Raw genomic sequence first — 13,339 nt, forward strand, 5'->3', positions numbered from 1 at the left:
CATTAAGTCTGTACTGTCTCCTTCCCATGATCTCAGCCCTACTGGCTAGCATTGGCACGTGACTGATGAAAGTCCCTATGGACTGAAACGTTTCTAGTGCTACAAATAAATCCAATCCACGTTTGCTGAAGTTGAGTGCTAGACTTCTTTTTATTTAAATGGACATGTGGGTCACAGAAAGCTGATTTCAGTGATATCTTGATATCTGCCATCTGATATATTATTTAGAAATATGTGGATTCCTCTGGAATATATAAATGATCTGTTAAGGTCTACGGGCTGGACACAGATCTCCCTGAGAATCCGCAGAACTGAACTTTGTCTTATTACAAACATATTTGCAGTTGTCCAAAATACTGGCTCACCAGAAAAAAATTATATCTGCAAGTTTTCTCAGCACAGAGACAAATTTATAAATCAATGACCGAGACAAGAGCACAGCATTTATATACATTTTTCCGGCTAACACAGTACCACAAAATACATTCTTATAAGTTGTATTGTACATCATATAGGAGCTCTAGATGAAAGACGCACAAGGGAGACCTGCATCGACCTGGCATTTATAGGATATCTTATCAATATGCCATATTGGTCCTAGATGGGAAAACCCATTTACCCAGACATATTATGAACTGTATTTTTTATATACAGAGCACTGGCTCATTGTGTAGATGGCTCCTTGGTGTTCTCTGTGCTAATGTAATCTGTAATATAATTTCCTGCCCACTCTCAAAGTGCATCCTAAATATAGCTAACAAATGTAGAAATCTAGTTATTGCTTAAGTGAAGCTCGGTCATCTGCCTCCCATCCAAAAATATTTTCAGAGCCAAGTCTAAATGGCACAAACATTCAAGTATCAAGTATTTTATTTCACCACAGAGCTGGATTCACAGTCACACAGCTCAGTACTGCTGTAAAATGTCCTGCATGCTACTCCTGCTTCTGAGAGTTTGCAACATAGAGACAGGAGAGAAGGATGTATATTGCATGTCATAACAGGAGTCTCCACCCACCAGCTCAGAGACCACCGTGAAATAAAGTTTTCACTCATGTACACACACACACACACACACACACACATTTTATTCCAAAGAGTCACCTAAAACTACTGGTACACTTTATGGCGATGTGCACAAGTTGCGTTTTGTTGCATTTTCTCCGCTTGAATTTGTTGTGGAAAATATGCAGCATTTTACAGTATCACCAAAGTGAATGAGATTGCTGAAAGGTCATTGACATGTTGCATATTTTATCCTTACAAATTTACAGCAGATTTAAAGGGTTATTCCCATCTCTAAGATCCTATCCCAATATGTAGTAGGTGTAATAATAATAATAGAAAATACCTCCAATTATATGTAGTATAGTTTTTCTGATTCACTATGTCTCGTAATTTACAGACATTGCAGGACCTTAGGTATCCATAGTTACAACCACTGATAGAGTGTCAGTGATTTGTAGAAGAATTGTACACTGGCGCTCCACGCTAGGGTTTGAAAAAAATTTGGAAAACAAAAAAAAGGGCTGCTGGTGATTAAAACAGGTTCTGTGTGTAACCTGTTAGTGGGAAAAGCTGCTTAATAATTATTAAGGATAATCACCGCGCTAATTATAACATAACTAACATGGATTGAACTAATAAGTGGTAGATATGGATAATTTTTTGGTGTTGTACTCACTTCATTGGTATCCCTGATGAAGAGGGATAGCGTCCCTTGAAACGCGTTGGTAGCTGTTCCTCCCGCGCACCCATCCCCTCTAGTTCGGTGATGTCACCTAGGCTCCGCCCCTCTTTTTTCACCGCGAACCTCAGCGCTGTCTCCGGCCGGGTGGTGACCTGATTCTAACGCATCGGGTATTCTAGAATATGTATGTATGTATATGGCAGCCACATAGTATATAGCACAGGCCACGTAGTATATATTAGCCATGTAGTATATGGCAGACACGCAGTATATAACACATCCCACGTAATATATAGCAAAGCCCATGCAGTATATAACACAGGCCACACAGTATACACTGTGTTCCAAATTATTATGCACAAAGAGTTTAGGAGTGATAAGGTTAGAATTTTTTTTGTCATTTAAACTCATTGATGGTGATGTGTGTCAGGGCTCTTTATATCACTGAAAGCAATTGCAGATACCTGTGCAAATTAGTTTGGCAGGTGTGTCCAAATACAGGCAAGACTACTTAAGAAGGCTGTTCCACATTATTAAGCAGCCTACATTTTTTGCCAAAATGGGAAAGAAAAAGGATGTGTCGGCTGCTGAGAAGCAACAAATTGTGGAGTATTTAGGTCAAGGCATGACTACAATCAGCATTGCCAAGACACTTCATCGTGATCATCGCACAATCAAGAAGTATGTAGCTGATTCCCAGCACACACGTGTGCGTGCTGATAAGGAAAAATTGAGGACTCTTTCCAACAGGCAATTGCGTAAGGTTAAAAGAGCAGCTGCAAAAATGCCTTGTCATAGCAGCAGACAAGTTTTTGAAGCTGCTGGTACCTCCAACGTCCCCAGAACAACAAGATGCAGGGTCCTTCAGAGGTTTGCAGCTGTGCGTAAGCCATGCTGTCGACCACCTCTATCCACTGCAACAAGCAGAAACAGCTCCAGTGGGCCAAACGATACATGAAGACTGACTTCCAAACTGTTTTGTTCACCGATGAGTGCCGTGCAACGCTCGATGGCCCAGATGGATGGAGTGGAGGATGGCTGGTTGATGGACACCCCATGAAAACACGGCTAAGGCGCCAACAAGGAGGAGGTGGAGTAATGTTTTGGGCTGGAATCATGGGGAGAGAGATTGTCAGCCCCTTTATGATCCCTGAAGGGTAAAGATGAACTCCATAATCTATGTGGAGTTTCTAAAACAACACTTCCTGCCATGGTTCAAGAGGAAGAACCGTGCTTTCCGCAGCAAGATCATTTTCATGCATGATAATGCACCGTCTCATGCTGCAAAAAACACATCTGCATCTCTGGCTGCTATGGGCATAGAAGAGGACAAACTTATGGTGTGGCCACCATCTTCCCCTGACCTCAACCCCATTGAGAACCTCTGGAGCATCATCAAAAGGAGTGTCTATGATGGCGGGAGGCAGTTCACATCCAAGCAACAGCTCTGGGAGGGTATTCTGTCCACATGCAAAACAATTGAAGCAGAAACCATCCAAAAACTGACAAATTCAATGGACGAGAGAGTCCAGAAGCTTCTTTCGAACAAGGGGTCCTATGTGCAAATGTAACATCACCTAGAATAAAGTTTTCACTTGAAAACTGTTTGATTTCATTTTGTAATACGCTGATAATGCTTATAACTTCACAATTGACCATTTTTTTGTTCAAAATAAAAAAAAAGGTTGAAAACTCTGCTGTGCATAATAATTTGGAACATGCATTTTGAGTGTTTATTTTTTTTTAAAAAGATACTGTTTTCATAGGCAGTTTGTTCCAAAACATTGCAATTATACTAGAATAGTAGATGACTGGAAAATAACAATGACTGCAATTCAGATAAGTAATTTAGAGAAAATATGAGGAAATATTATTTGCATAATAATTTGGAACACAGTGTATAACACAGGCCACGCAGTATATAACACAGGCCACGCAGTATATAATACAGGCCACACAGTATATAACAGTGGCCACGCAGTATATAACAGTGGCCACGCAGTATATAACTTTGGCCACGCAGTATATAACACAGCTCACGTAGTATATAACACAGGCCACGTAGTATATAGCAGCCACGCAGTATATAACACAGCCCACGTAATATATAACACAGCCCACGTAATATATAGCACAGCCCACGCAGTATATAACACAGCCCACACCATATATAACACAGCCCACGCAGTATATAACACTGGCCACGTAGTATATAGCAGCCACGCAGTATATAACATAGCCCACGTAGTATATAGCAGTGTGGGCACCATATCCCTGCTAAAAAAAAAAAAATTAAAATAAAAAATAGTTATATACTCACCCACTGGCGTCCAGCGAAGCTGTCCCTATGCGCACGCTGCTGCCGCCAGCTTCCGTTCCCACGATGCATTGCGAAATTACCCAGATGACTTAGCGGTCTCTGGGAACGGAAGCTGGCGGCAGCCGCGCGCGCATCGGCGGACGACGGAAGGTGAGAATAGCAGGTTTTTTGTTTTTTTTTATTATTTTTAACATTAGATCTTTTTACTATTGATGCTGCATAGGCAGCATCAATAGTAAAAAGTTGGTCACACAGGGTTAATAGCAGCGTTAACGGAGTGCGTTACCGGCGGCATAATGCGGTCCGTTAACGCTGCCATTAACCCTGTGTCAGCGCTGACTGGGAGTATGGAGCGGGCGCTGGGCACTGACTGGACGGAAGTAGGGAAGGACTAATTCTCAGCCGGACTGTGCCCGTCCAGCCATCGACGCGGGATTTCCGTTACAGACAGACAGACAGACGGAAGTACTCCTTAGACAATTATATATATATATATATATATATATATATATATATATATATATATATATATATATATATATATATATATATAGATTATTATATAGTGTCAGTGATTTGCTAATGGTTGTAACCATGGATACCTAAGGCCCTGTCATGCCCTGCACATGAGTAAAGAGACATAGCGAATCAGAAAAACTATACTACATTTTTAATTGGAGGCATTTGCTAACATTATTATTATTACACCTACTACATTTTGGGATGGGATTTTGGAGTTGGGAATAGCCCTTTAAATCTGCATCATATAAATTCTTGCACCGTATTTCACAGCACTAATGAATGGGGGGAAAAAAAAGCATGTCAAAAACGTGACTATTTTACTCAGCTTTTTTTCTGCCAACACTTCAGGATTTACAGCAGAATGTGATGAATATGTGCACATACCCTAAATGTCCCAATCTTTTAATCATTACTTCTGCATAAGAAGAGGTTGACCAAAAGAAGCCCTCAGAAGCAGCACATTCTAGATCTTTTTATCCTATTTGGAATATTTCCGTGGTACAGGATTTACTACTAGTGTTCAGAGCCCCCCATATTTGTAAGGCATACAACTACTCGAAGCAATGGATGCAAATTAGTGCTCCAAGATTTTATGAGATAATTGTACAACTCTGCGTGGGAATGTTTAACAGCGAGACGACCGGTGTAGAATGAGGACACACATGGGAGGTGACGAGCATTCACCTGCCATACACTGCCTGCACATTACACACATCTGCTGCATTCTTCTACCTTCCCAGCATTAGATCTAATAACCAGCTCAATACTGCGGATCACAAGTATGGCGGACACATCGCACTTTATGGATGAGAGGATATGCAGAGCCAAAACAACGTGGACAACGCAGTAATGTGCCAAGAGGCTGCGTACACATGCTGCACACAGTATATACCAGGCGTTCAGCCATTGTATAACGGCCAGTATAGAAAAGCAGAAAATAATTCCATGTGCACAGAACAATTGTTAATATGATCATTCTGTGTACGTAGCACATTAGTTGTTGGCAACACATTTCCTGTTTACACAGGAAAATGTGCTGCCGAGAACTATCACTTTAATGCCACCATGTATGATTGAATGATCTAATCATCTGACTAAGTTTGCTTGTTCGCCAGGCGATTTCCAACCTGTTTACACAAACCATATTCAGGAACTGGCATTTATTAGAACAGTGTTCCTCAATTATCAGGCCTTATTCAAGGTGCCCATTCCCCCCTGAGGAAGCGATATGGACGCGAAACGCACATTGGGGAATGTGCTCGCAGTCTATTCAGGACTCACAAACAGAATGGGGAATTAAATCCCCTATTAATTGCATTTCCCAATATGCACAGCGCTCAACGAAAAATCCATAGATACTTTGTAACAGACACTGGATCACTGCTCCGATATTGGATCATTTTCATTGCACCAGTTCACATGGAGTAATAACTGAATGTAAGGGTACCAGTTTACAAAAAAAAGTCTCCAACTCTGGATAAAAATTCTTTGTTGTTTGCTTTTTACCACTATGTCCTGACTTATTCCCCGGCCTTTTTTTCACCTATGGATCAAATCACGTTGTATCCATACAAATTTAATATTATTCATGTATTTTTTTATTGTAAATCTGTGTATTAATTAACCTTCATAATTTTAGAACACTTTGACTATTTCTCCTTGTATAGCTTATACAAGGTGCCCTGCCTGGTTCATTTTTATTATTTTTTTTTTTATAAAACACAACTTTAAAAACTTTCCATTTGCCATTTTATAGTGGGGATTTATATTTCCACTTCTCGATGTAGACAACAACAGCAATGCAGCGTGTACTGTAAGTGGCTCAATAACCATTAATGAAGGCTAATAAATGATTATGTCCTGATCACTTACCGCAGTCTTTATATAGCCGAGCAGGAAGGCATAACAGAAAATTCAAGGCTTGACCAAGCATGAGCATCGTGCAGGGGCCAGGTGAAAACATCATCATTCTTCAGCTTTAAATTAAAGTAAAAATACCCCTGAACACGGCAAATCCGACACCGGGAACAGCTTGCTCAAAGCACAATCAATACCAGTAATCTGGCGAGGAGCTCACTCTGTGTCATCTATGATCCCGACTAAATATACCTCAGTAAAAGGGACTGAAGGGAGGCACATGAAAAGCAAAAAGAGACCATATCTTTGGCTTTCTTACCACAGCACGGTATTAACCCTTTTAAAACCAGGCCTAACTTAGCCTTCATTTCCCGACATCTTTTTGTTTTTTGCATTTCAAGGTACCATTACTTTTTTTTGTCGAAGTAGCGGTACCAGTTGTTTCCAGCAGTGCTACATGTACGGTATATAGTTTAGTGTTTTCTTACTTTTGTACAATAAATACTGGCGGAACAAAAAAAAAAAGCTTTTTTTAGCATTGCCATATTCAGAGAACCCGAAGTTAAACATTTGTCTGCCAATTGAGCTGTATGGAGGATTATTGATTTATGGGACAAGCTGGGAGTTAGATAGTCCCATTATTTGGGAATGTGCGACCTTTTCATGACTTATTAGACTTTTACTGAATAAAAAAAAACAACGTAATTTTTCGTTGGTTTTTGAATTTTGCCTTCTTGGTGTTCATTGTGAGGAATAAATAAATGAAGATACAGCTTTTATGGTCGATACATTTACAGTAATACCCAAGTTATAACTTTTTGTAAGGTTTACCATTTTTGCATTTTTTATAAAAACTTTATTTTACTCGACATATATTAAGAGACATCATGTTTATTCATCAAGCCGTGTGAGTGATTGGAATAGTTATGTGATTTTTTTATTTAATGTTAGGCGAGACAAATAAAAATGTTTTTTTCATATTTTACTTTTTGCCTCAATCTCTGGTCACAATAAAAAATGCCATCATATATTGCGCTGGAAGTTATGGACGCGATAGTACTAAATATGTGTCTTTTTTTTTTAGATCAAATTACTGTATTTTCTGGCGTATAAGACTACTTTTTAACCCTTGAAAATCTTCTTAAAAGTCGGGGGTCGTCTTATACGCCGGGTGCCGTCTTGTACGCCGAGTGCAGACACCAATGTGTATATGGTGGGTGGGGGGGAGTGGTCCCGATGACGAAGAGGGGGCGTCTCACAGGAAAGTGTGAGTGGAGTATCCCCCATTACCTCATTGTAGCTGCAGCATGGGGTCTCTGTGCTGGGGAGAGGCGGCAGCTGCTGCTCCTCTTTGTCCCGCATGGGTGCTGTGCTGTGGGGCGGTGGCCGCCGCCGCTCCCCAGCACCCCACACTGCAGCTACAATGAGGTAATGGGGGATACTCCACTCACACTTTCCTGTGAGATGCCCCCTCTTCATCATCAGGACCACTCCCCCCCAAAAGGCACATTAGTCACCGGCCCTATAAGACGACATACGGCGTATAAGAAGACCCCCGACTTTTAAGAAGATTTTATATTTTAACTGGAAAGTTGGGGGGTCGTCTTATACGCCCAGTCGTCTTATATGCCGGAAAATACGGTACTTTTTATTGTGAAAAACAAAAGTAGGGATTTTCTTTTAACATTTTAAATACTAAAAAAAAGATGACATCCAATATGTACTAGTCCTACAAATGACATAGATAAAACACTGCATGTTCTATTAGGGCATTAAGAGGCCATGCGGTTCCATGAAGAGGTTAAAATAAGGAATTAAAAAAATACATATGGTAAATATTTTTCTAATATTTACCATTATTATTAGCTTGTTTGCTACTGGAAAAAAGCCAAAAAAATTAGTAATACCAATAACATTGTTTGTATACTTGTGTTTTTGAGAAGCTCCATGAGGTATGGTTATTAGTATTACATAGTATTGTTATTTAAGAGAAAAACTGGATAACAGCTACTTGTGTGGTCACTGAGGAGGCTGAGAAAGCTGAGCGATGTCTCCTGTTTAAAGTTAGGCTGGAGTAAAAGGATGTTTTTCTCGTTAAAAAAAAAAATAGTAATAAAATAAATTCTGTAATATTTTATAACATATATTCAAATACCCCATTGGGGAATTCTGAGTAAATACAAGGGGCCCCTTGAAAAAAAGAGAGGTCCGAAACGCGCGTCGGGGCAGACGCACTTGTCTGGGCATCGGTATAGCCCCCAACTTCTGGCAGCCATCCACGGGTAAATATAACATTATTTATTGGCATTGTAATTTGTTATTGAGGGAGTCCCTATGGTGGAATTGGGTAGCCGGTGATACGGGGGCGTGATCTCTGTCTGTGTATAGACTGGGGTAATTTGAAATTGTGGATGATAGTTTTATCTCGTGGCAAATAGCTGCGGCGATGCAGATATGTATTATAATGACAGGTTGCATCTGCTGTTAGATTAATAAATACCTGTGGACAGAGCCAGAAAATTAATATTTATACATATCTCTCTCTATATATATGATTTAAGTAAGTCCCTTGCCCGGATGAATGCGCCGCTTAATATGTATCACACTATGCACGCATGTTTTTCTATTCCCCCTTCTTCCCCAATTGGTACTATGTATTTTAAAGTTTGTGGTTTATAACAAAATTTGTATAAATTTTGGATAAATTGACCTTTTGATCATCTTTTTTTGGTTTGGTTTTTGTGAGACATTTGATGATAGGTCTGACAATCCTATGGACACATGGAGAGAGTAAATTATAGGTAAATGATTTATACCATGTGTCCTTGTCATACTTGTATTTTATTTAACAAAATCTATATCGATTGTCAGAACCATCAGCTAAGAAATGATAGAAATAAAGGAAACTGAATACAACATAAAACTAAACTAGCAGAAGAGGACAACTCAAGAGCGTTTATGTACTAATTAACTCTACCTATAAGTATGGTCCTACAGAGGGTGCGACAGACTGAAGACCACTAGTGTAGGGGAAGAGTATTGTCTCATCCGGTCACCAGAAAAGCTGCAACTTACATCTCATTTAAAATGAGTCAAACAACACAGCTTTCTGCAGATGTAATGACTGTGCATGGTTCTGCAGGGCTCCCTACAGGTGCTTCAACACTGCAGCCTCCTCCCCTATGGGCACGACGCGACTCTGCGGCCCCCCTCCTACGGGCAATGCGACTCTGCGGACCCCTCCTACGGGAGATGCGACTCTGCGGCCCCCCCTCCTACGGGAGACGTAACTCTGCGGCCCCCCCCCCTTACGGGTGACGCGACTCTGCGGCCCCCCTCCTACAGGAGACGCAACTCTGCGGCCCCCCTCCTACGGGAGACGCGACTCTGCGGCCCCCCTACTACGGGCGACAAGATATAGCTACAGAAGGCAGAATAAAGATGTAAGCTTCTATTTTTTTTTCACCATCCATTGTGGCGCTGTCCTCTTGTGATTTTTGGCTTTGGTACGTTATCCAGGTTGGACTCCCTGGGTTTGGACGTGCGCCCTTATGTCCATTGAGACCCTTTGTTTACAAGGATAACGGTGCGGTTTTGAGGTTTTGGACAATGCTATGATGATCATGGAAGGTTATCACTCTGATCTTGATATGCGCCACCAGCACCTCCAGTCCAGGCTACCACAGAGGCAGATATATTATACAGCCACAAGACTAATTTCTTTTTCATATTTGTTTTTCCAACCATTATCAGACAAGTAAAAAAACTGGATAAGACACGTAAATGCCTCCATTATTGAAGACAGTCTTCGGATCTGAGCTACCCACCTTGTCCAGCAGTTTACTTGCATGTAGGGTCAGACTGTTGAAGAATATCTTTTTACTTAATAAATGCATTTCTTCGATTGTAGTCAGTAATGTAGATCCACTCGTGCCAACGATCGCACTAAAATGGAATAGCAGAAGTGTAAGAATTTGTCTTACAGTAAATGAAATCCCCTGCAACGCTAATGACTGGAGCAGATCTGATGAGCCTGTACATCTGATGAGCCTGTACATCTGATGAGCCTGTACATCTGATGAGCCTGTACAGTGCATGAGAAGGGGAAGAAGAGTAAGGTCTCATTCAGACTTCTGTTTATTCATGTAAGAGCACCATGTGTGGTTTTCAAGGATCTCACTAGTACCCGCGATAGACTACGGGGCAATTCACATGTCCATGGTCTTTCACGGTCTGAATATCCCATGAAAAAGCTTGAAGACATGCCGAGGGTTGGATCAAAATAATCAATACAAGTTTACGGGCCCATAAAAAAAAAAATTGGACTGCATGCAGTGTGGTCCGATTTAACGGATTGTCAGAAAGGAGGAGGGGACATTTGTTTTAATTTTCTCCATGTATAAGAAAAACTGATGAGATTTGTATTACTCTCTCATCAAAGTCTGATCAAAATAATCAGTCGCTTTTTCTTGTATGGGAGAAAAAAGGATGTCTGAATGAAGCCTTAGGCTGCCACCGTCATAAAGATTGTTGTCCCTGACAATTATAGTTCCCAACTTCTGAAATGGAACAGCAAGGATTTGCTTTAAGGGTCTGTGCCCATTCCTTACCACATCCACCTTACATATGTCAGGCAGGCATCGAGCGTGCATGTGTGGACTGAGCTCACCAGCTGAGCCTGCCCTATACACGCCGATGCCAGCCAGCGTCGGTCTCCAACCGCATCGGCTGAGCAAGCTCTGATTGCTGCTGTTTAACCACTCAGATGACATGGTTACACCAATGGAGCTCTCCGTGATGTGATCACAGAGTGCCGATGGGGTAGAGTAGTACCCGGGACCTACCAAATGCCTCACATTGTGACAGAAGTCCAGCCTTTGGCTAGTCAGATTGTAAAAATGGACACACAGGGTCCGACATTAAGACAGACATTGTTCACGCCGGTCTTGATTAGGGGGCGTGCTGGTGTTGGACACTCCAGATTTATGAATGTTGAGCGTCTGACGAGTGACTGTCTCTATGCGCAACCCAGAAATATTACTAGTCAGGTATTGGAGAGAGATTTCTGGTGAACACCACGGCTGGTCATGAATCGGACGTGATTTGGTATCCCACCCCGCCGTGCCCCTGTCCTGTATCCCGCCCCGCCGTGCCCGTCCTGTATCCCGCCCCACCCCTGTCCTGTATCCCGCCCCGCCGTTCCCGTCCTGTATCCCGCCTGCCCCTGTCCTGTATCCCACCCCGCCGTGCCCGTCCTGTATCCCGCCTGCCCCTGTCCTGTATCCCGCCCCGCCGTTCCCCTCCTTTATCCCACCCCGCCGTGCCCCTGTCCTGTATCCCACACCCCACCGTGCCCGTCCTGTATCCCGCCTGCCCCTGTCCTGTATCCCACCCCACCGTGCCCCTGTTCAGTATCCCGCCTGCCCCTGTCCTGTATCCCGCCCTGCCGTGCCCGTCCTGAATCCCGCCCCGCTGTGCCCGTCCTGTATCCCGCCCCGCCGTGCCCGTCCTGTATCCCGCCCCGCCGTGCCCGTCCTTTATCCCACCCCGCCGTGCCCCTGTCCTGTATCCCGCCTGCCCCTGTCCTGTATCCCGCCCCGCCGTGCCCGTCCTGTATCCCACCCCGCCTTGCCCCTGTCCTGTATCCCGCCCCGCCGTGCCCGTCCTGTATCCCGCCCCACCGTGCTCCTGTCCTGTATCCCGACTGCCCCTGTTCTGTATCCCGCCCCGCCGTGCCCCTGTCCTGTATCATGCCAGCCTCTGTCCTGTATCCCACCCCGCCGTGCCCCTGTCCTGTATCCCGCCCCGCCGTGCTCCTGTCCTTTATCCCGCACCGCCGTGCTCCTGTCCTGTATCCCGCCCCGCCGTGCTCCTGTCCTGTATCTTGCCCCACCGTGCCCCTGTCCTGTATCCCGCCCCGCCGTGCTCCTGTCCTGTATCTTGCCCCGCCGTGCCCCTGTCCTGTATCCCCGCCCCGCCGTGGTCCTGTCCTGTATCCCAACCTGCTATGCTCCTTCTTATGAGAAAGCAAAATGACACCTCCAAGTTGCGCCTAAATATTTAGACTTTTCAAAGCTTCTACGCCTGAATTCTGGAGTGACAGCTTTGATGAATCAGGACCACCGAGTGCAAATGGATGAAAAATTGACCAGGAGGTGGATGATAAAAGAAGTATTTTTTGCAGACACATGCCGAGACAGACGTATACATTATTCACTTGGTATCCATTTAGTTTGGTTGTAACAATAGTTCCTATCATTATCGCTTCACGTCGAAGTTATAATACATGGAGAGCTGCCACCTATCACTTCTCCATTTCTCTGGATTGTGTCATGGCTTTGTGTCTCTTTTTCCACTGTACCATTACGTAACTCAACACTCAATAATGATTATGGAGACACCGCAATGTAAATGTCCTGCATTATGCAGCAGCACAATCAGGGAATAACAATGAGAACACAACGGTTATTGGTCGGGACCCCCGAATAAGCCACCAGGCATCGGACACACATTGCACAATGCACCTCACTGAAGTGCAGCACATGTCACGGGCTGGAGGCATTCGCAGCTTCGGACAATCCCTACGTGATAAAAGGGTTTCTTGACAGTAAAATGATCACAAAGTGACATCAATCAGCTGTAATCTGTAGGAAGCCTGGTAAGCGTTTACCTGCAGAGCCTCCACAGGTGAAATCAATTCTCATTTAAAGGACTTATCTCAATAACAGTGATGAACAAGCGAGCTTGGATATTGTGTAGCGTCCTGTAGTGTTCAGCTTGCTGTAAATTCAGAGGTGGACGGTCTCCTAGGCAAAGAGCATGCGCTTGTAAGCGGTTTGCTGCTTGCAAGTCCTGCAATGAAGCTGACCAGATCGCCACATCCAGTCAGCCTCCTTCTCCCAGCACTACCCCAACGCTGCCTCTGCTTGCATAGAAGAGTGCACAGTTCAT

At 43.4% G+C, this 13,339-nt stretch overlaps 1 protein-coding gene across 1 annotated transcript in view; it reads right to left on the reverse strand.

The window, feature by feature from the left end:
- The window catches only part of COG6 (component of oligomeric golgi complex 6), a 129,014-nt gene that overhangs the window by 45,999 nt on the left and 69,676 nt on the right, over positions 1-13,339 (reverse strand). Inside the window, exon 13 of the mRNA XM_077298167.1 lies at positions 10,216-10,333. Within this exon, the coding sequence (XP_077154282.1) occupies positions 10,216-10,333 (118 nt within the window). The remainder of the gene's footprint in view (positions 1-10,215; positions 10,334-13,339) is intronic.

Source organism: Ranitomeya variabilis, chromosome 3 (assembly GCF_051348905.1).
Source record: "Ranitomeya variabilis isolate aRanVar5 chromosome 3, aRanVar5.hap1, whole genome shotgun sequence".
NCBI classification, from domain to species: domain Eukaryota; kingdom Metazoa; phylum Chordata; class Amphibia; order Anura; family Dendrobatidae; genus Ranitomeya; species Ranitomeya variabilis.